The sequence below is a fragment of the Aulonocara stuartgranti genome, assembly GCF_965226115.1.
Source record: "Aulonocara stuartgranti genome assembly, chromosome: 13".
In the NCBI taxonomy this organism is placed as follows: Eukaryota; Metazoa; Chordata; class Actinopteri; order Cichliformes; family Cichlidae; genus Aulonocara; species Aulonocara stuartgranti.
Genome location: NC_138949.1, coordinates 17,728,005 through 17,751,366, shown reverse-complemented (window position 1 = coordinate 17,751,366; position 23,362 = coordinate 17,728,005). Strand labels below are relative to the sequence as shown.

Genomic DNA, 23,362 nt, shown 5'->3' with positions numbered 1-23,362 from the left:
TCTGAAGTCGAGACTGTGTGTGGTAGTTTGATTATGATTCTAACACTAGATGGCGTAGTTCACACACTATAAAAAAGTGCTTGAAGGACGAAGTCTATAGAGAGATGCATTGTGTTTTTACTCTAAATTATGATCTATTATTTTTGAGAATGATGTTCCTTCAGCTGTGTGGTGGTTAACACATTTGCAAGGGAAAGGTTGCGGGTTGTACTTCAGCCTGAAGGGCATCTGGTGTAAGCCTCTGTTAAATGCAGTGCTACCTGGTTCAGAAGAAGCTGAACGTAGCTTTACTTTTGAGAATTGTGTTCTATGAGCTTCCTTTTCATGATTAAAAAAAAAATGTGTGTGTGTTAGTATTCAGGAGGTTTATCTGTATTTTTTCTAGCAAACACAGTCATGACTAAAGGTGGGATGGAGTGGCTAGAGGATAGGGTTGAAGGGTTGAGGGAAAGGAGTGATTCGGGTGGTGACAAAGCGAAGGGGGAGGGGTGGTGATTGACAGTAGTGTAGTAGTTAAGAGTGCCTGCAGAGGAGGGAGGTGTGTTCTGGAGAGGGCCCCTACCCCCCACATATAGTGGAGCCTCCCCGTTGATGGGCCGCACTGCCCCAAAGCTGTCCATTGTGGTAGGGAGACCCCCGTCAATGGACAGGTTCACCATCTGGTCAAAGGTCACCAGTTCCACTGTGTGGAACTGACCATCGTTGATAGTCTCAGTACTGGGAAAGGAAAACACAGATTGAAGATATACAGTACAGTCAAAGTGAACACAAAATGCTACGTGCTCATCAGGACTGAGCGAGCAGTGGCACCTTACCTGTATATGGCATGTCCTGGCTGACTGCCGGGGTCATAGCTAACCTTGACATGACCTTGATAGAGCTCCACTGCCATATGGTCATTGTCTCCATTGTACAGCAGGATACCATTGTCCTCCGCTGTTGATACCTACAGAGAGATCATTTTTGGATTGGGTGTTTGAGTTATTCAGGCTTTAGCACAGAAAGGCAGTGGCAGCACACTGAAATGGTAGAAATGACTGCACATACTTGTAGTGTGATGTTAGCTTGAGGCCAGTTCTTAAGGTCAGAGAGCAAGAGGTAGGAGTCTCTGTCGATGAAGTTGACGCTGACCAGCTTCTCACAGCGTGGCCCTCCGAACTCAGGAGGACACTGGCAGAGGGCGCGCCCACCTCGCTCCACACATGGGGCGTTGTTCTGGCAGTCGGCCCGCTCGCACAGTGACAGTAGAGATGGGGGAACCTCGCATAACTGACCGCTAAAGGAAGACAGACAGTGAGGGGATTTTTAGGAGTGTGATCTGATTAAAGCAGAAGAAACTAAGAAGCCAAAAATAATGGCACACTTGTCCTCTCCTCACCTATATCCTTCAGGACAGATGCACGAATATCCATTTAGCTCGTCCACACACTGAGCTCCATTCTGACAGCGATGCTCCTCGCAGTCATTATAATCTACACTGCAGTCATCACCAACATAACCAGGAGAACACACACACCTGCAATGCAAAAATACAAAATATAAATCGTCTATTTCCCAACATACAGCTTCAGAATTGATTGATCTGGTGCTTCTGGGAGTAAAACATACTTGGGTCCAGAGGATGTGATGAGGCAGGTAGACTCGTGTTGGCAGGGGCTCCGACCGGGGGCACACACATCTTCCATTTCTTCACACATTTCACCTGCAAAAAGGCAAAGGTTTTAGAGAAGGTGGTTAACGCAGAGCATAATCATATTTTTCATAGCGTAAAACCTTCTTTTTAACTGATATTTTGTTACTGTGCAGCTGTTTCTTGATCTTAACTATGCTGCATCTACTAACCTGTGTAGTAGGGGGGACAAAAACAGGTGTAGTTGTTGACACCGTCGATGCAGGTTGCTCCGTTCTCGCAGTCGTTGTCATCGCAGTCATCGATATTGGTTTCGCAAGTCGGGCCCTCGAAGCCCAATGAACATGTGCAACTGTAAAAGCAAACAAATCCATCTCATCAAGTTCTGTCTTTGATTAAGATTTCATTCCTTACCTTCACTGATTTCCTCACCTGTACTGTCCCTCTTGATTTGCATCCATTCGGCAGGTTCCTCCATTGGCACATGGGCTGCTCACACAGGCGTTCAGAACCGTCTCGCAGTTCTTTCCCTGAAACAGAGGCCAGACTAAGGGATCTGCCAAAAATGATGCTACTCACGTCGGTAACCTCTCAACTGGTCTTCACAGGTAGGTGGTAGCACTGTGTAGTTACCTTGAATCCCGGAGGACAGCTGCACCTGTAGATCTCCACCAGGTCGCTGTGGCAGATGCCATGGTTCTGGCACGGACTTGACAGACAAGGGTTACACTTGGCCAACACTGCCGTGTCCACATCACCTAGAGGAAATGCCAAAGCTTATATTTCATTTTTTTTTTTTTACAGGTACAAGTGACCAATCTAAGATGAAATTCCTGCGCTGAACACAATAACTCACCTGAACATTCAAATTTCTTTGCAGGTGTAGTCAGCAGAAGTTTGCCCTCCATGCCCTGAGGACCAGCACAGCGGGCGATGCCGGGCTCTTTGTATCCAGTCTTGACCCAGTCCGACAGCCAGCGCAGGTGACAGTCACAGTACAGCGGATTGGCACCGATTGCCCTGAAAATTCAGAGATCAGTCATTAGTAATCAGTGATTTAGGCTCTTTCAGTATAAGTCTACCCACTGTAGTGCACTCTGTCACCAGCAGGTGTCTCTACATTCTCATATAAAGTAACACTCACTTAAAAATCAACTTGATGTCCTAGACAAAAAAAATCAGAGCCTCCCTAAGAATAAAACAGCTCTAAAGTTTAACGCTCAATGCCACTTTGGGCCATGCATTATCAGGAGGAAGGCTGTTCAATTACGGCAAAGGTGTGAACAGAAGGCACTCTTAACTGCTTCTGTCATGGTGGTCAGGAATCAATGGCGCTCTGTCCTCCCACTGGATGCACAAACACTCCTGAATCGATGCTGTTCCATTACTGCGGAACACAGGCTCATCTTTCAGGCCGAGCCAATAGCTGACACCTGACATCTGCTTACATGAAAGCCACTTGACTGTGACTGTGGATCAATGGCTCCCCTCCATCCCTCACTTCGCCCCATTTTCATGAAGCCTCGACTCTTGCTCTGCTCTCCATGAAATGTCTTTGTTTAGTTCTCCCTATGCTTCCTTCTGCCAGAGCTCCAGTGTCAAAACTGGAGGACACCTACAGATTGACAGATCTATCTGTCGTCATCATCTTTTTTTGGCAGCTCCCTTGGGGGTCGCCGCATTTGATGCATCTCACCCTATATCTAGCATCTCACCCTGTCCTCCTCCTCTGTCACATGACCCGTCTGCATGTCCCGCTTCACTACATCCTATCTCCTCCGTGGTCTTCCCCTCCTGCCTGGTAGCTCCATATTCACGATAAGTCTATCTAATAGGCAGATATGTCTACTGATCAGCAACTGTCACGAAATGATGTGAGAATTTATGCTGGATGGCAAAAGCCATGCACAGCCAGACGCCCAACTCACACAAAATTGCAGACAAATAAATAAACACTGAAGTCCACAGACCATGAAAGATATGTGTGTGCAAGTCAGTGAATGTTTGTGCTTCAAAGATGTCACACAGGGAGATGAGAGAGCAGAGGGGTCTGTGTGTTGCTTGAACCGCAGGACTGCGGCTGATTAAGGGAGGGCTCGTCTCATGCAGAGCCGACCAAAGAGGACAACAGACAGCCCGCTGTGAGCCACACTCTGGCTGTGTGTGCAGACGGCTCCTGTACCTGACAGTGCCTCTGTGTGTGTGTGTGTATGCATTTTTGTGTGCAGCTACATGTATGTACACTTAACATGGTAAATGCAGATGGTAATGGTTCTGGAAATGGCCATACAGTTGTGTGTTACTACTTACAAATGGGAAAGTGAGGACACGTCATTAAAGATGCCATCGGGAAGCTCTGAGATTTCATTGCCATGAAGAGACCTTAAGGGTGAAGGGGAAGGAGAGGACAAAAAGAGAAAATACATGAAGACATCTGAGCACAGAAAGAAAATCATACTATTAGAACAAAGTTCAAAAGAAGATTTACTGATTGGTCAACTGCCAGAAAATCAACTCGTTTTTGATTTGTTAAAACACACTAGTATTTTTTTTTTTTTTAAAAGACAAGTATTTGAATGAACGGTCCCATTTCAGTATTTATAACGGTGCTCCTGTGTCCAAATGGTAAAGCTATATTTTTTTCCAAAGTAAACCAAAGAGTCAGTATATTAATTGTCAGTGCTGGGTTGATTGCTTTCCAACAAACCGAAACCAGAAATATCAGGAACAATGGCGCAATGTTGTCTTGGCATTCTAAATGAGCGGGAGGTGGTTTGTGTTTCTGGTAGAGCCATGTGCAGCTGGCAAAGATACGAGGCTCTGTACGTCTGGAAAAGGCTGGTGTCAAGTTTCTATGCGCGTCTGGCTGGCAGGGCCAACAGGGGTATAGAGTTGGGGGGTTAAAGAGAGCTGTACCACATGCAGGACAGTGTAAGTGTGTGTGCAGACAACGAGGAACAATTATGTGCTTGTATATTTGGGCACATGCATTAATATTAATCCTGGTGTGTTTTTGCATTATTTTGAATCTACTGTTATTTTCCTTGTTCTCAGACTGCTACTGCTACCAAGGTTGACAAGCCTACATGGCTTAATGGCTACATGATTGATGGTCATTGTAATCCGTCAGGTCATTACCACCTCTAAACCTCAGCTGACCGCAAGCTAATGTTACCACAGCTCAGTCCACAATAACAGTACATGACACATCTGCTCTCTATGCCTGGATGAAGAGAACTGATGTATAAACAGACTCTGAAAGTAAACTGCCTTCTTTGTTGGACTTGTCAATCACGGTGAAACTGTGGAAGAGTCAGAGGAAAGGATGCGGAGAGGGAAGTTGGTCAGTGTAAGAATACTAAATACTAGAGGAAAAATATACAGTGTAACCTGCCTGAGACAACACGCTAATTGGCCTGTGTGCCATGGAGAATGCTTATTAGTGTAGAGCGCGTAGGTGGGTTGTGGTAGTTGGAGGATACCGAGGGCGTAAAGCCAGCAGCAGTGTGCCAGTCAGGAAAAGATCTCATGGGAAAAAAGGAGCCATGGAGTCTCCAGGAAGAAACTTGATCTGCGCTCCTGCTAACATTCTCTCTTTTTGACTTTTCTTTGCTACGGCTGTATATCATTCTGTCAATTCACGTTGCTTATGCCAGCTTATCTGCAGCCCGATTCCCAGAATGAAACCGATTGACAATTCGATGGCTTATGTCTACACAGAGTGTGGGAAGTCTGGTTCTGTGAGCCACATGTCTGTTTTGTTTTTGTTGAAAGCTTTACATTCATTGTTTTTTTCCCTTCTCTTTTCTTTCATATCACATTAATTTCTTACAGGTTGCTACTCAAACCCCTGCGGGCCACACCCTGGCGCTGTCTCAGCTCACTCACCTCACACCTAATACTCAGCAGGCCAATTAGAAGCGTATTAATCTGCAGCTTAAACCACAACCACCATACAAACACACACACACACACACACACATGCGTGCACACTCACACAGTGCCGCTTGCAATCACACCACATCCATGCCAGCCTCAGACCCCTGGTTTGTTTGAAGAAGTGAGCGTTAATGATTCTTCTCCTCTTTTACTGCTGTGTAAAGCCAAAGGTGCAGCTTTATAAAGGCTCTGGCACCTCGGCGTGCGCGACTGCACATGAGCGCGGCGCTTTTGGCATCTCATTGTGGTTTCCATGAAGCTTCCAACTTTGAACTCTGAACTTTTTGTGGAGTCTGAAAGTTTAAACTATTAAACTGAGCTCATTGTCGCTCGAGATTTGCTGCACCCCCCACTGTATTTCTAAGCAAAGAAAGAAATGCCACAGCTCCAATTGACATTTAATGGGAGGCTTATGATTGATCACACGGGCAGTAAAGACATCAAAGTTTTCTGCTTCACTTGGACTCCCGTCTGAGTAAGACAATAAGGTAGCCCAGACAGTCTGTGTGTATATATGTGTGTTATTGTATATAGTTCTGAGCCTGTGTGGTGTGTGTGTACGTGTTGGTGGCACTGAGGGAGGGCCTCACATGGCGTCTAGCATACTTGTTCAGGGGAATTTCAGAAGTAAAGGTGGCGTGAGTGAGTAACAGCAGAAATAACGGACACACAGCTTCATTAGAGATCAAAGCTCTACGCCTGGCGTAGCGACGGCGGCATCAGCTAATGATGGCCGAGCTTCACTCTCATTCTACACTAAAAGGGCTCTTACGCTTTGTGTCTCGTAATGATCGGGGGCTTTAGTCGAATCCCACCGTAAAAAGAGGCTTTGTTGAAGCTTTGTTGTCACTAATAAAAAGTGTGCCTGCTATGAGCACACATGGAAGGCTGATAACTGCACTCCCACACACATACTAACAGGCACCAAGCCAGTAGATGACAAACATTTAGACTATGCATATACGGGCATCAGTGCGCACACAGACACACACACGCAGACACACAAATAGACATTGGCGTGCGCGCATAATCTCATAAGGAGTGCTGCTGGGCCTGGTCTCAGTTTCTCCTGTTGCAAAAGTAAACTGTACATTCGAGTTAAAGCTTGAGGCTTCGAGCTGCTGTGCGCTTCCAAAGACTGGTTTCATTTCGTCATCTATCTGTCGAATGCATTTACGATCTACATCTCAGTTATTTAGCAGACGAATTCATCCGCAGGGAGCCCATGGTCACTGAGAGTGCACAATCAAAGACTTCATAACTTCATAAAAGCCCACAGGCAAAGTCAAAACCATTACAGCTAGCGGGGCAAACATTCTCCGGCAATCAGAGTCAGGGTGATTTTGTACAGTGGGATGTGGGAGCATGTGTTTGGCCCTGATGGTGCAGCAGTGATGAGCTCGGGGCACTTGGAGGTGAACAAGCAGACTGGGCAGAAGTCTGAAGAAGAGGTGGTTAGGAGTGGGAGCTGGAATAACACTGCTATTTCCCCCCACAGCTGCCATCTAAACAGAGAAAATAGGTCGGAGTTTATGTGTGTGTCTGTGTGTGTCTGTGTGTGTCTGTGTGTGTATTCATAAGCTGTCATAACTGTTTAGACTGTGTTTCATTCCTCTGGAGTCAATCAAACATTCTCAGCATCTGCTTGCACCATCTCTGTAGTCAGTGCAGGCTGCAAAAATATCCTCCTTAATAACTCATTTAGCCTGAAAGTAAGTCCTGTCTTGTTTTAGAACACTTCTGTCAAAATGACTTCAAATGTTCTCAGTGAGCAGAATGAACACTGTCCTGAAATGATGTGACACCAAAGAAACATTTGATTTTTCATGAAGAAAAAAGTGAAACACTCTCATAGCACAGGCAGTATACATTCTGTATTTGAAAAAAAAAAAGCACATATATAACACAAATAGTACCTGCATGCAATTCATCTGAAATATGAAAATGAACTCACAGCAGTCGAAGTGAGTGCAGTCCACTGAAAGCCATTTTGGGGATACAGCGCAGCGAGTTATAGCTCAGAATTCTGCAAAGTAAGATCGTCACAAGTGTCACATTTAGGTAGAATTAAAACAAAACTTTTCTAGTTGCAGATAAATTAAAATGACAGTCAAGGCTGGTTAAGACTTACAGAGTGGTAAGCTGACTCATGTTAGCGAAGGATGAGTTGGTCAGAGAGTTTATCTTGTTGTTGCTCAGGTCTCTGAAACGTAAAAAAGGAATCATTCACTGTACTGATCAACACCAGGGGTGTCAAACATAAGGTCCGGAGGCCAGAATTGGCCCGGCAAAGACTCCAATCTGGCCCACTGGATGACTTAGGAACAAGAATTTTGGCATGAATTTTGGACTGTAAGAACCGATAAAGACCCCCCCCCCCCCCCCACACACACACACACCTTTTTATACTACACCAAAGTAATTAAGCAATAGATAATCAATTAAATGACAGTAAAGGTCTTTCTTTCTGTGAAAAAAGACATAATAAACTGGATATTTTCTGTGAATTAACAAGAACTTTCTGTTTTATAATTACACAACAGTCTAGGCAACGAGCTACCAGATCTTTTGCTGTAATTTTATAAAGCTGTTTCTTAGACTTTAGGCTCAAAGAATCATTCTTAAGCAACATTTCTTTGTGTTGTAGAAAAACTGACATACTTGAAATTGCACTTCATTTTATTGCATTAATATATCTCAGGGATTAAATGTGCAGGTAAACACAAAGGCTTAACATCAAAGTGAGCTGTATGTGGCCCACGGTGTAATATAAGTTTGACATCCTGGATATAGACCTTGTAATTGAAGATGTACACAGACAAAAAACTTACACCAGCTGTAGGTATTTGAAGGCAGACAGTTCCTTTGGAACAACACTGAACTGGTTTCCATCTAGATACCTGGACAGACAGACACAAATAGGTTTGTAATGAACCAGCAGGCGCTATCATTGAAAGATAGAACAGCTACAGCAGACTGAAAATATTTACCAGCACTGTTTCTTAATGTATTTTCAATCTAAGATTCAACTGATCCACTCATGGCTCTGGTAACCAGTTGGCTACCAGTTGGCTACCAGAATATTGGGATAGTGAAAAAATGAATAAAAGAGAAATCATTATCAGTAGCTGATGATTACTGTGCAATCCCTGTTTTACTCTTCTACACACTATTTAACTGCATCACAGCCTGCTCAAACAGGATTGTTAAAAAAAGTTAGAACTTCAGTCAGTCTACAAATGAAAACCAGAAAGCTTCTGGTGTCAGATTCTGCATATTCATGTACGGATATCTGCTTACAAGATTTTAAAACAATGTTGCTTGTCAAGACTAGAAGTCAAGCATAGCAAGCATTCCACAGTCATGCTGTTTAAGTAGTCCCATTTCACACAGATACTGGGCTAAGAATCACTTCTACTGTGAAAGAGTGACTAAGAAAAGAAGACAAATGTGTTACTTTCAGTGAATTTGCTTTTTTCTGATTTTCCAGTTTAACAACAATTCCTAAATGTGACCCAGCACTTTTAAAGTGATGTACAAACCCTTGTGTTTATGTGGGCTATGCAAGTGAGTGATGTATACAAGGCACACAACCACCCTCCTGATTACCAACACAAAGTCCTACTAGTGGTGTGTCACTTTGATAAATGGCTGATTTAGGGCCTGGTCCTTCTGAGCAGAGCTGCAGGCTCCTGCTATTGTTCTTGACTGTACACAGGGTGGGAAGCACAGGGTGCGTGGGTGCGGGGAGGTGGGTAGTTAGGAGGCCTTTGGGTTCAGTGGTAATGATAGGTAATGACGGTGCTGAGGACACTTGGGATAATGATGGAGTAGCAAACTCTCCAGATGACAAGATGAAAGCCCAGAACAGAGGGGTACACCTGGTCACACCTGCTGGGACAATGACAGGCCTTAAGGCTCGCACAGCGTGTGTGTATGTGTGTGTGTGTGTGTGTGTGTGTGTGTGTGTGTGTGTGTGTGTGCCTGAGTTGGTCTGAACCACTTTAAGCATTATTGGAAAGTTCCAGACCTATTCCATTTCCTCCCCTTTCCATTGAAAACTGCTCATTAAAATGTCCTGTTGCTCCCCTATGCTCCTGTGGACAGGCTTTTGGCCCTCACACAAATATTCACGCACACACACAAACACACACACTAATCCTTGGCTCTGAGTGTGAGAGTGACATCAGTGCTAGCCCTGAAGGCTGTGAGGAACATAGAAGAAGAATGTCTGAGAGAATAACTACAGGGTTTATTGACTCCTTTCCTATTCCCTAAGTGACGCGATGTGTTTTCTTTGCCCCTGCTGTTAACACTTATCTTTTTTAGAGGCTCATAAAGTCCACTTTACGTTTTTTTTAATGATCTTCCTTGCTTTTAAGGAAAGATGAGGCGAAAATAATACCTGATAAATATAAATGCAATTGGAGCAATTAATTCCAAAGAACTCACAGTTCTGTCACATTCCTGGGGATGCCTTTGGGCAGTGTGTGAAGGTGCTTGTTACTGCAGCGCACCACGGTCTCTAAGCATGTACATTCACTGGGACACTGGGGCCGAGGCACACAGCTTGTCTCCTCTTGGCCTGGGATAAAAGAAGAGAGATATGAGAGAGGAAGACAAAGAAAACATGACCATGAGGGCAGACGTAAATGGAAACAAGCCAAAAAAATAGCTGTTTTTTCTGACCAAAAAACCCCCAAACTTTAGATAGAGTAAAAATAGAAAGCAAACCGAAAGACAGCACAGCATCACAATAAATTAAACCTGACAAGGCATTGAGAAAATAAAGAAGGAAGAAGTAAAAGATGTGAAAAGCACAAAAACAAAAATTAAAGGACAGAAAGAGAAAGGAGACTCGCTAATGTAGTATTGACCAGCAAAGGCAAAGAATGGAAGCTGCCTAAAGCCTGAAGACAGGTCTAACAATCATTCAGGTGCAAACAGGGTGACTGATCAATAAGGCAAACAGCTCAATAGCTCCACTCAGCATTTCATTGATCAGCAGCTTAGGAACTGCTGAGTATCAATCTATTCAGTAAACAAAAGACTCACACAGCAGTGGCCATTATTTGAGATTATCTCAGAAACTTTAAACAGCTCGTCTTTATAACATACTATGGGTTAAAATCTTCATCAGTCACACCCAGGTTAGTTTCAAACACAGAGAAGGATTAACATATCCTATTTAAGATGCTTTTCTCTTTTCAAGGAGGGAAAAAACTCCACTTACACGGGAGCTGTGGTATAACATGAAGTAAAGCACTCAAAGCTGCCTACCTTCCTCACAGCGGAAGTCAGGCAGAGCCACATCCTGGAGCGGGATCTCCTTCAGGAAGGCAGGACGCTGGCAGCGAGGGTTACCTGTTACAATCTTCCTGCTCCTCAGCCAATCACCTAGCCAGGCCAGCCGACAGTCACAGTTGAAGGAGTTGGCCAGTAAGTTACTGGGAGAGAGTGAGAATAAAACAGACTGTGAGTGTCAGGGTTCCTGGGTCGGTGACCCAGTGTTTTCAGTTCACACTCACTGTTTATCTACTGCCTGTTCCACTTCCTGTTTTATTGTGTTAGCCTTGGTCTGTGTGTATTATGTTCAATCCTCTTCCCATTATCATTAGTTCATTATGTTCAGCTGTGTACTCACCGGTCCCTCATTATCATCATTATCACCAGTCTGTGTATTTAAGCCCTCTGTTCTACCCATTCAGTGTCGGGTCATTGATGATGTTGTTTCTGTCGTGTGTTCCGTCCAGTCAGTCAGTCCGCTAAGTCCAGCCAGCCAGCCAGCCATCCATCCTATCATCTGTTGTCTACATATTCAATAAACCTCGTTCTGCACCACGAGTCCTGCATGTGGGTCATCCCTTCCTCGCCTCCGCACACGAGCCCTGACAGAATGACCCGACCCGTGCCAAGAAGACACGCTTTTGACCCAGCGGACTCGGACCTTAAGGCGTCTTCGAGGGCACTCGCTTGGCTCTGGGCGGGCCTCGGAGACGCCGCGTTCCCCCACCTGCTGCCTCACCTGCACCGGAGCATCTGCCGCGGAGAGTGGACGTTTCACGCCGCGCCTCGGCCGCTCCCTCTCTCGCCACTCCGCTCCACGCTCACACATCACCTGCCTCATTCACCGGACCTTCAACCTCGCCACGGCACAGCGGCTCCGTCTTCCACCTCGGCTCAACAGAGGCTCCCGTGCCAGAGGCTCGGACGTGTACCCCGCCCGCTTCCTCCTCCCGGAGAAATCGGCGCACACGCCGCCATAAAACAGACCACTTTCAGCCACTCCCGATGGTGAGCTCCAGTGACTGTTTTTCGCACTCACCATCTGATTATTCACTCAAAACGCACAATAACCCCATCTCTGATTCGTGGGATGTTTCCCTCCCGGAAGATTCTGTGGACTGGGAAGATTTGTTCTGCTCTGCTCTCCCAAAGACTGTAAATAGTGGTGGCAGGAAAACCAGAACAATCCCCAATAAACCTGCTAACATCACACACCCAGTCATTATCTCCACTCCCGTCAGTCAGTCTACCCCCACACCAGTGCCAGCTCCCAGGAGGAGGGCAGCTGCGACCCAGTCTACCGCCACACCCGCTTCGGTTTCTCGAGTGGGGGTGACTGGTGTCCAGCCACCTCCCGTGCCTGTCCCAGCACCTAGGCTGAGGACGGCCAGGATCCAGCCTGACCCCCCTAGAGACTCAGCTGAGGCTCTCCAGCCAGTGCCCTCACGCTCTGGAGGCACGGAAGAGCTAATCAGTCCACCACTTCATCCACCTCCTGACCCAGCCTTTCACGCACTAGCTTTATCCCTGGTTAGGCTGGCTGAAGTGTCCCCTGCTCAGGCACCGGCCTTACTAGCTCAGGCTGTAGCTTTATCTCCCTCATTAGCTCAGTCTGTAGCCCAGCCATTAGCCACACCAACCTCAGCTCCGTCGTCAGCCTCACCTGCTGTTCAGCTTCCAGCCCCGTCAGTTCACTCACCTGCTCTCCAGTCCGCTCCTGTCCAGTCACCCGTAGCTCAGTCGCCTCCTGTCCACCCACCAGTAGCCCAGTCGCCTCCTGTCCACCCACCAGTAGCCCAGTCGCCTCCTGTCCAGTCACCAGTAGTCCAGTCGCCCGTCCACCCACCAGTAGTCCAGTCGCCCGTCCACCAACCTGTTCAGTACCCAGAGCCTGCTGTGAGCTACCCTGCTGCCCAGCCAGGGGTTTCCGCACCCGCTGGCCCGGCCGCTCCTCAGCCAGGGGTTTCCGCACCCGCTAGCCCTGTCCTGTGTGTGCCAGGGGCTCCAGTGCCCACTGGTTCTGAGACCGTTTTCGCTGGAGGGCCCGAGGAGCCCGTCCGGCAACCTTCCTCGTCAGCTGGGGGTTCAGGAGAACCGCACCAGCCTCATGCCTCGTCAGCTGGAGGGCCCGAGGAGCCCGTCCGGCAACCTTCCTCGTCAGCTGGGGGTTCAGGAGAACCGCACCAGCCTCGTGCCTCGTCAGCTGGAGGGCCCGAGGAGCCCGTCCGGCAACCTTCCTCGTCAGCTGGGGGTTCAGGAGAACCGCACCAGCCTCGTGCCTCGTCAGCTGGAGGGCCCGAGGAGCCCGTCCGGCAACCTTCCTCGTCAGCTGGGGGTTCAGGAGAACCGCACCAGCCTCGTGCCTCGTCAGCTGGAGGGCCCGAGGAGCCCGTCCGGCAACCTTCCTCGTCAGCTGGGGGTTCAGGAGAACCGCACCAGCCTCGTGCCTCGTCAGCTGGAGGGCCCGAGGAGCCCGTCCGGCAACCTTCCTCGTCAGCTGGGGGTTCAGGAGAACCGCACCAGCCTCATGCCTCGTCGGCTGGAGGGCCCGAGGAGCCCGTCCGGCAACCTTCTTCGTCAACTGGGGGTTCAGGGGAACCGCACCAGCCTCATGGCTCGCTGTCACCTAGCTCTGCTTCTGCCTCGTCTGGCCCGGCCTCAGACCCTGCCTCTGCCTCGTCTGGCCCGGCCTCAGACCCTGCCTCTGCCTCGTCTGGCCCGGCCTCGGAGCCTTCGTCCTCGTCTGGCCCGGCCTCGGAGCCTTCGTCCTCGTCTGGCCCGGCCTCGACTTTGGCTTTTATTTCGCCTGCTGCAGCTCCGGCCTGTGCTTCGCCTGATCCTGCCTCGTCTGGTCCTGTGCCCACCGGGCCGTGGCCAGCACACCTAAAACTGGAGAGCCGCCGCTGCCTTCCGCGCGGCCGGCCCCCGGACCGCCTTCGCCTGAGTGGCCGCCGTTGCCTTCCGCGCGGCCGGCCTCCGGACCGCCTTCGCCTGAGTGGCCGCCGTTGCCTTCCGCGCGGCCGGCCTCCGGACCGCCTTCGCCTGGGTGGCCTCCGGACCGCCTTCGCCTTCGCCTGACTGGCCGCCGTTGCCTTCCGCACTGCCGGCCTCCCGAACTGTGTCCACGTCACCGCCGTTGCCTTCCGCACGGTCGGTCCACCGGAACAGTCTCGCCTCGGGCCACGTGGCCGCCCACCCGAACTGTCTCTGTGTGGCCTCCGTCCCTCCGTCCTGGGCCCCCTCCGCCCGCCCTGTTCTGGTTCTTTTTCGTTTGGCCGTCGGGTGCCGGCCTTTGAAGGGGGGGGTCCTGTCAGGGTTCCTGGGTCGGTGACCCAGTGTTTTCAGTTCACACTCACTGTTTATCTACTGCCTGTTCCACTTCCTGTTTTATTGTGTTAGCCTTGGTCTGTGTGTATTATGTTCAATCCTCTTCCCATTATCATTAGTTCATTATGTTCAGCTGTGTACTCACCGGTCCCTCATTATCATCATTATCACCAGTCTGTGTATTTAAGCCCTCTGTTCTACCCATTCAGTGTCGGGTCATTGATGATGTTGTTTCTGTCATGTGTTCTGTCCAGTCAGTCAGTTAGCCAGCCAGTCTACCAGTCCGCTAAGTCCAGCCAGCCAGCCATCCATCCTATCATCTGTTGTCTACATATTCAATAAACCTCGTTCTGCACCACGAGTCCTGCATGTGGGTCATCCCTTCCTCGCCTCCGCACACGAGCCCTGACAGTGAGAGCAATAAAACCTAAAATTAAAGCTAGGCGTGTGAGTGTGGCAGGATCTTACAGAGTGGACAGAGTCTGGAGGGTGTCGAAGGCTCCGGGTGTGATTGTGGTCAGCTGGTTGTCATACAGAGACAACAGACGGACGTTGTGAAGCCCTGTGAAGCTGTCATTGTGGATACAGCTGATCTTGTTGTTTCTCAACATCCTGATGACAAAAGAAATACACATTAATAAAAAAAAAAACATCAGAAACTTTTCCAAATATGGACAAGTATGGGGTTGTGACTCACAACATTCGCAGTCCCTCAAGGCCACGGAACATCCCACTTCGAACCGAGTCCATCTGATTGGCTGTGAGGTGAAGCTCATTGACAGAGGACGCGCCTTCAAATGCCCCATCCTCAATCTCTGTGATCTTGTTGTTGCTGAGGTTACTGTGTGTTTGTGGGGGGAGAAAGAAAGCATGTCGGAGAATTAAAAGCAGCACTTACTCTTTAGAGAGTGACTGCTGAAAGGTAAGAGGATTTCTACTTACATTTTCTTCAGCTGGGAAAGGTTCTTAAAAGCTCCAGTTGCTTCTAGAGTTGTAATCTCATTGTTGTTAAGGCGGCTAGTGGGAATAAGATTGAAAGGTTTAATCATTCAGACGGAAAAATCCATTCAAATTCTCTTTAGATATTCACTGTGAGTTTTAAAATTTGATTCGTCTACAACTTCAGCGCACAAAAGATTCTTCAAATACTTTTTTTTTCTTGTTTGCTTACAGTTCGGTGGTGGATGCAGGTATGTGCTCGGGGATTTTGGTGAGCTTAAGGTTGGAGCAGTCCACAACATTCGACTCACAGCGGCACTTGGGAGGACAGACTGGATCACTGTTACATGCATTGTTCAGATGGCTGTCCTCTGTGCCTGAAAAGGAGAAAAAATAGACATTGTTACGGCACAACATATAACACGAGTCATTCTTCCAAACCAGCACAAGTGCCTTCAATCCCATGATGTTCGCAGTCACGCATGCGCCCCCTCAGCAGCTGTGTGTCAGCAGTTTGTCCTGTTGTGACCGAAGAGGAGACTTCCCTACTTTAGGGTACCTTAGGTGCCCTATAGAGCATCCTGCAACCCTCCTACCATTGATAGGAGAAGATGAATGGGTGAGTTACTTTAGAGAGAGGTGATGGAGCATTGGGGTGAAAAGAGAGAGGATTTGGACAGCCAGCTTGAAGCAGATCACCCAAGGGACAGAGAATGAAGGAAGAAAGGAGGACGAGAGAGGCACAGGAAATGACAGGTGGATTTGAAGGAAAGGAGAGAGAGGAAACAGATGCAAAAGGAAGAAAAGAAGAAAGACGAAAGAGAAATGAAAGGTGAGGGGCGGACGTGCAGAGAGACGCCTGTCCTGATAGAGCGAGAATGAGGCAGCGAGGGGAATGTGGGACGTTTTCCTGCACCTCCTCTGTCTATGAATAGATGTTACGTGCCAAAAAGTGTGCTTCAAGTTACATCATGGCTGCTCAATAATGAAAAAGCACTGGGAGCTACTTAGAACAGTGTGTGTTTGTCTGTGAGTGTCTATTGTGCCCCGGTGTGTGTGTATGTATGCATTTATATGTGCATTTAGAGCGTATGTGTGTATATGTTCCATTTAGAGGGAAAAAGCCGGAATTTGTTTTAGAGCTTTGTTTTGTGTCCCATTCCCCTTTTGCATGCTCACATCAGTGCACCATTCTGCCTGAGGTTTAGCGATGACGTCAGTGGAACCGCACGGGGCACCCAGACCACAGTCATGAGCAGGAAAACCTCAAACAACCAGGACAAAATCCTACAGTTGAATATCAAAAATCTGTCCAAACAAGACCTAATCCCAAAACCTCATTGCTGACTTTATTAGAATACCTTTGGACAGTGACAAAAAAAATTTCCCAGAAACCACTTCCTCTTGTTGCCTGTGCAAAAAACATTTTTTCTGGAGCTGTGTCACTTCTCAGTGGCTCAGCGGAGCGGAGGGTGCAGACAGACACGGTAATACTGGTCATTAAGGAACTTTTCCCTCGCTAGGCCAGACACAGGAAAAGGCATTTCCTGCGATGGAGGAAGCAATGAAAATACAGCACAGAGCTTTGATCTCGAGGATGTAGAGGAGCCAGGGGAGATTTCGTGAGCCTGAGTCATCGTCATCGTCACAAGTGCGTGGTGGTGACACTTTTACTGTCAGCAGATTTACACGAAATCAGAGAAAATAGAGGGCAGAGGGATGAGGTTTTTCCCTCTCTGAGGTGCAAAGTGACTCATCGCTGGAGTTGCAGAAGTTCTCATAAATCTCTGCAACTCGGCCCCCATTATCAAAGTTACTGAATTCCCATGCTATCAGTGATTTGGACGTGTGTTTCCATTGTGGAAGCTTTAATTGTTATCAGTCAGGAGAGGGTTAAATTCTTATTAATCACGTTCCGCTTTGATCTTCTTTCTGCTTATATAGGACTCCCATTTGTTCTCTAAGCCAGTGCAAGCTTTATCTCAACTTAGCACACAAAGACACATTAATTTCCACACACGTACACACAGATATACAAGCGTAGACAATGAATCACCCAAGCATATGCAACCCCACTAAGGCACACGCACATACACACACGCAGACTTTGACACACATCACTGCTCCTCCCGGTTATTTTCTTGGAAGTGCTCTTGTTAAGAGGTCCGGAAACATCCGCCGATAGGAATCTCAGTCCTCTGGTGGGCTTTATTTTCTTTAGCTTTTACTGATAGAAAGGACACACTTTCTTTCCCCCTCTGTCTCGCTCCCTCTGCCTCCTTTTCTGTCCCTCTCTGTGACTGACTGTCTGTGCTAATGCCAAAGCAAAGACACATTTCCTTTGGACTATCTGCTGAGACTGTTAGGGAAACAAAGTTGAGAAGAAACAGATGCTCTCACACATATATATCACATTAAAATTCACACATAGGGGCAGTAACTCTTGGGCGCTATTAGGTATTCTCGTGTGCACTTTTATCTTAAGTATCTCAACAAACGGCATATTTTACTTGTCACTTTAAAATTGCCAAGGTTTATTTTTTTGGTTGTTATTTTTGAAACAGCGAAGGGAAAACTGTTGTCCAGACAATATCTTCTTAAGGAAAGGCCTTGCTTATTTCAGCAAGACAATGCCAAAGCAAATTTCGCACAACACTGCCTGCCCTGCTATCCAAATCTATCAACCAGTAAAACATTATGTGCTTTATGAATAATGACAAAGGAGGCCATAACCTGCAGAAATAGTAGATCGGGAAAGAGGAGGGAAACGTTTTGCTTTTAAACCGACAGCGATTGCCGTCTCCAACTGCCAAATGCTTACTGCCTATTTTCAAAAGAGGTGATGCAACACAGTTATAAGTGCTGACTTATTTTGATATTTCAGAGCATGTTGCTAAATCAAATTCAGATTTTTCATAAAAATTGACATTTCCCACACCAAACATTTGGCATTGTTTTCTGTTAATTACATAATTTTAATTGGCAAATCACTGATTCCTACAAGACTTCCACATGAGTTTGGCTAACCTGCATGTTCATATCTAGCATGATCATCTGAATGCTTGCTGTTCTTTCTGACTCAATTATAGCATTTTTAGAAATGATTGCAAATATACAAAAGTAATGCCCGGGCTGTAATAAACTGAATTTTTTTTCCTTTAATTTGTGGAGAACTTTGTTTAAATGAATAGTAAGCAATGGAAAAGTGATGCTGGTAGATGGCTGCAGGTGGAAAATTAGAGAAAAGAGAACGACAATGATAGGGGTGAAGGTTTACAAGCCACTCACCTGGGATGACGTACTGCTCTTTGGCTGTGATGGAGAAAAGAAAGAGGGACGGATGTCAGTGAGACCAGTCTGGTCTGCATAGCTTTGGCACTGCTATGCTTCATATCAGTCATATATAAAGTTTATATATGACGACACATGATTTAAGGTATATGACAATTAAACAGAGAAGCCTAGGACTATCTCTGTGTGGCAATATGGAGACACTAGTAACAATGTAAAAAGGTGGTAAATATTTGGCTGTTGCTAAGGAAGGGTGACATGAGGGGAAAGAAGGAGACGGTGAGAAAGAAGGAAAAAGTCAAAAAGGAAAAAAAAAAAGAAAGTAAAAACAAAGAGAAAAAACACATGGACTCCCTTCTCCACCAGATCGAGTCAAACAAATGAGTCTATAAAGAAGTGTGAAACCTCAGCAGGTCAGAATGCCAGACAGCGTAGCAAAGTGTGTACACACAATGGTGGGCACACAGTGGAGGGAGTGGGAATGATGGAGTCTGGCTAGTGTCATGAAGAGGAGAGAGAGAATAAGGGGCCATGAAGGAAACATGAGCCCGGTGGGTAGTGAGCAATGAAGAGAGCAAGAGGAGACAGCGGCTGGTAGGGATGGGAGCCTATGACTGGCAAAGGGCAGGGGAATGGTGGGCACAGGCAGAAACTCTAAGCCCTAACACCAGCCTGGACTGGTGATCTCAGCTCACTGCGGTTTGAATGTGAAACCAGACTCACGATGTGGTATTATGCAGGGAAAGTGGAGAAAAAGCAAACAATCCCTCTCTCCTTGGCCCCAAGTTCATCTGGGCAGATATTGATTGAGTAGCAGCAGCACAGCAAATGATAGGCAAAGTAAAACCTTCTGCCGGGACTGATCGCTCATTGAATGCGCTATCATGGAGGGATAAAAGTCACTCCCAGCAGAGAGAAAGACAGAAGGTCAGCGAGGAGCAGCGTGAGACAAGTGGCATAAAAACAACAAAGCCTGTCTGAGAAATAGAGAAGACCAGCAGGGATGAATTTCAGCAGAGTGACACGGAGCCACCGGCCTACCAGAGCAGCGGAACTTCTTGCTCTTTATTTGCCCGATGCGTTTGTTTGCGAGCCGCCGTGGGCTGGCACAGCGGGCGCCGCTCGTCTCGATCGGGTTGGTGCGCAGGTAGTCGGCCAGCCACTTCAGATTACAGTCGCAAATAAATGGGTTCTGGGCCAGGTGACTGGAAAAAAGTTGAGAGGAAAAGACAGAAGAAGAAAGGGAATAAATACATGAAAACTGATGTTCATGTGTGGGCACAGACTCTCACCTGGAACCACAGAAACACATACCTGAGCAATAATTTAAGATTAAGACTTGAAAAACACATTTATTATCCAACCAGACCGTTTCTGTGTCATTTGTTCACTTTGGAAGACATATAATAGAACTAAATAGCGCTCTCTGAGTAGTGTTTTGTAGCGGGAAAAACAATCTATAGCTGATTTTGTTGTTAACTTCGAGCAGCATCCAGCTTACGTAGCCAGTCTGGGGATGCCAGAGACTGGTAGAAACGCTCATTGTGCACTTCCATCCTGTATTTTCAATGCAAGTGTAAAAACAAGCTTGAGACACTTTAATACAGTGCTGTTTTAAGTTTGTGTGTATGTGTGGTGAGACAAGCCATAGCACCATCATCATCACCACTATCAACCTCAACAGGTGTTTCTATGACAATGAGAAAACCTTATGCTGTATATTTTAGATGCCCGTCTGCTGTCTGTATTGATAGCAGTGTTTGTGTTGCCTTGTTGCTTAGGACAGAAAAAAGGAGACATTAATTTCAATGAATTGGTGTTGTCTCCGTAACAGTGATGGAAAGACTGGGTGTGGTAGATGTGCTGCTTTTGATCTCTATCTAGCTGGAGAAGCTGTGTGTGTGTGTGTGTGTGTGTGTGTGTGTGTGTGTGTGTGTGTGCGTGTGTCTGGGTGTTTGTGACGATGATAGATTTACTCACCTCTCTACCTCGTGATTCCATTCCTGTGTTATTACACAGACTTGCAAGTAAACAACTGTGTTGGCTCATGTTTTATGGTAACGGATCAGCATATGTCAGAGCGTGTACAGCAGCGTGTGTGTGTTTCAGTGTGTGTGTGTTTCACTCACAGGGTCTGTATTGCTCGTAGTGAAGTGAAGGTGCCCTTGGCGAGGGTTTGGATCTTGTTGTCATAGAGCGATAGCAGCGAGAGATTCTGCAGGTCCTGGAAGGCGTTGGCACGAACGCAGTGAATCTTATTGGCATTCAGCAACCTGAGAGAAGGGGGAAGAAAAGAAAAGTAGAAAAAAAGGAGGGAGGGAAGAAGGAAAAAGCAACTTGTCAGAATTTTTTTATGTATTCATTCATTATACATTCCATCTAGAAAACTATGCATAGGAACAAAGTTTATTTGAAGGTTATGACTTCTTTACTGAGTAGGAGTACAGGGTGCCTGGTATTGAATATATGCCCGCAGAGTGTCTTGTGTGTGTGTGTGTGTGTCTGTGTGTGTGTATGTCTTTGTAATCCACTTACAGAAGTTGTAATGCATAGAGGCCGTCAAACACCCCCTTAGGCAGGTCGGTGATCTTATTTCCATACAGCACTCTGCAAAATCACAACACAGACTCGCTTTAGTCAGAATATGACAGCCCACTGGCTCCTCATGCACAAGCTCAGCTCGGGGCTACTTACAAGGAGTTGAGGGACCGCAGCCCCTGGAAGGCATCAGGAGCTATCTCTGAGATCTGGTTGTTGCTCAGATCTCTGTGTTGGAGAAGAACACATTAAAATTAGTCAAGGAATTTGAGAATTTGGGAAAAAGGCCAGTTTCCTCTTTTTATGAAAAGCCTGACTCCTTTGAAGGTGGGGCGGATGCATGGCCCCTGCTTCTCGCTGGCATCAAATATAAGCAAACGTACTGCGAGCTGGATGAGGATGACTTCCAGCTTTCTCCCATATTTAATGGTGCGTCTCTTCAAGGGAGCCTTGGAGCCAATCAAAACATTTACTTTAATTATTAGTGGCAAACAACCATTCTTCTGCTGCGTTGCTATGTGTGCATGTGCATGTGTGTGTGTGTGTGAGAGAAAGAAAAATTAAAAAAATGTGATGCAGGGCCAAAATCCAAAGTGAAATACGGTAGACTGCCTCTGAACATAGCTGTTGCTAATAGGATCCACAGGCCTCTCCCCACAGGATAACCACTAAGCCCGTGTGTCTATGTGTTTATGTGCGTGCATGTCTGTGTGAATAAATGCAACAGTAAACGAGGAACAGTGGGACAGAAAGGGAGAAAGACAGATGGAGAGACAGAGTTAATGGAGTATGTGGACTGAACTCGAGTCGACTGGATACCTTTGAAGGGAAATCATCATGTGGTGAAGAAGAGGGATATTTTCTCATTTGGGGGTAACAGTTAAATAAGTGGCCATTTGTCTTTTTGCAAAGGACTGAGGTTTCCTGGAAATGAAAACGCAGCAAAGGAGCCAACATGTGCACTGGTGTGTGTCTGTAAACTCAGACACTAGCGTGTTTACGCATGTGGCGGTGAGTGAGGCCGCTTACTGCATCCCTGTCTAAAGGGATGGTTCATGTGTAGGTCATTCAAACTGGGACAAGGTGAGAGAGAATGTGTGGGGTTGACATTTACTGGAAGAAAAGGACATGCAGGGTCAGCACAAGCGGTGCACAAACCACGAATAGCAAACGCTCAGACAAGTGCACAATAGCCTTTAAAAAACTTTTACTCAGCTGATTTTGCCTCTTAATTAAATATTGAACCTCTCTGAGTGAGTCATTTTTCAGAAAGCCCGGTTAAGATTATATGATGAATCTGAAGAGACATTCATCATAATGTATAGATGCTGTCTGCATACTGTGTGCTCAGGGTGTAGGACATAGGACTGGCCTAGCCATTACGACTATATAGCCAGCTGAATCAATAGAGCCTCTAGGGTCAACAAAGATACGTGACCATGCATTGTTGTTGCTAAAAGCAGAATGAGCAGCAGTAGCAGGTCATGTATGTTAAGAAGAATAGATCAAGACCACTGATTTAGATACATTTTGTCTCTGTTTTTGAGGCGTTCAGATTGGGTTTGGCACCTCTAGAAAAATCAGATAAATATGCCACAAATAGGGATGGCTGTAACTCAGGAGGTAGAGCAGGTCATCAGCTAATCGCAAGGTTGGTGGTTGGGTGCTCCACTCTCCCATCTTTAGCATCCTTGGGCAAGATACTGAAGATCAAGCTGTGTCCAGTGGAGTACAAATGTATAGTTATAGAGATGCATACCGCATTCGCTTGTTTGAATGAGCTATGTTGTACAAAGTGCATGAGTAGAAAAGCACTATATAAGTACCATTAATTTCCTGTAAGTCTGAGCTTAGAGTAGGGTCTCTTGTGCTTGTGAATCGCTTTGAACTGCATTTGATTTGTTTGAGAATGACTCTGTCATTAAATCTTCAGTGATTAGTTGCTTGAATAGGATGTAAGTTGCTTCATTTGTTGCATTTCTGTACAAGGTTCAAGTTTTTATGCACTTGTTGCATTTGTAATTCAACAAAAACCCCTGCTTTAATTTCTATGTATATCTTTAAATGGTTGTAACAATATTCAGTTAAACATAATGACTTTTCTTGTTGCTAATCTTACTGTTAATGCAATGCCTTTTTAGTTTAAGGGATTTATTCAAGTTTAACATAGACATTGGACACACCGGATAGTCTGGTTTGTCATTGCTGACATTTTTTCCAATATATATAGTATAGCCTCAAACAAAAAAACTAATAAATTTTAGTATAAAATATAAAATATTTTGGGGATTACCTTGGAGCTACATTAAGACAGCAGCTGCTTTGCTCTGTCTACTGCTCTCTGTTCACCTCATCTGAACTTCAAACTGTCCCCGGGGCTGGATGATAAAACCGTGAGAATTCCTTTAAGAA

The 23,362-nt window shown here is 46.4% G+C and overlaps 1 protein-coding gene across 2 annotated transcripts in view; it reads right to left on the bottom strand.

The window, feature by feature from the left end:
* slit1a (slit homolog 1a) overlaps positions 1 to 23,362 on the bottom strand; it is an 86,881-nt gene that overhangs the window by 4,513 nt on the left and 59,006 nt on the right. Inside the window, exons 11-34 of one of the 2 annotated variants that reach the window (XM_082557290.1) lie at positions 21,107 to 21,178; positions 20,948 to 21,019; positions 20,542 to 20,685; positions 19,454 to 19,617; positions 18,410 to 18,433; positions 15,354 to 15,498; positions 15,125 to 15,199; positions 14,880 to 15,023; positions 14,651 to 14,794; positions 10,850 to 11,016; positions 10,022 to 10,154; positions 8,401 to 8,469; positions 7,701 to 7,772; positions 7,524 to 7,595; positions 3,941 to 4,012; positions 2,487 to 2,650; positions 2,264 to 2,388; positions 2,063 to 2,160; positions 1,843 to 1,982; positions 1,609 to 1,702; positions 1,379 to 1,516; positions 1,048 to 1,276; positions 816 to 946; positions 524 to 717 (exon numbers count right to left, since the gene is read on the bottom strand). In XM_082557290.1, the coding sequence (XP_082413416.1) occupies positions 524 to 717; positions 816 to 946; positions 1,048 to 1,276; positions 1,379 to 1,516; positions 1,609 to 1,702; positions 1,843 to 1,982; positions 2,063 to 2,160; positions 2,264 to 2,388; positions 2,487 to 2,650; positions 3,941 to 4,012; positions 7,524 to 7,595; positions 7,701 to 7,772; positions 8,401 to 8,469; positions 10,022 to 10,154; positions 10,850 to 11,016; positions 14,651 to 14,794; positions 14,880 to 15,023; positions 15,125 to 15,199; positions 15,354 to 15,498; positions 18,410 to 18,433; positions 19,454 to 19,617; positions 20,542 to 20,685; positions 20,948 to 21,019; positions 21,107 to 21,178 (2,882 nt within the window). The remainder of the gene's footprint in view (positions 1 to 523; positions 718 to 815; positions 947 to 1,047; positions 1,277 to 1,378; positions 1,517 to 1,608; positions 1,703 to 1,842; positions 1,983 to 2,062; positions 2,161 to 2,263; positions 2,389 to 2,486; positions 2,651 to 3,940; positions 4,013 to 7,523; positions 7,596 to 7,700; positions 7,773 to 8,400; positions 8,470 to 10,021; positions 10,155 to 10,849; positions 11,017 to 14,650; positions 14,795 to 14,879; positions 15,024 to 15,124; positions 15,200 to 15,353; positions 15,499 to 18,409; positions 18,434 to 19,453; positions 19,618 to 20,541; positions 20,686 to 20,947; positions 21,020 to 21,106; positions 21,179 to 23,362) is intronic. The other variant, XM_082557291.1, reaches the window with a different exon arrangement.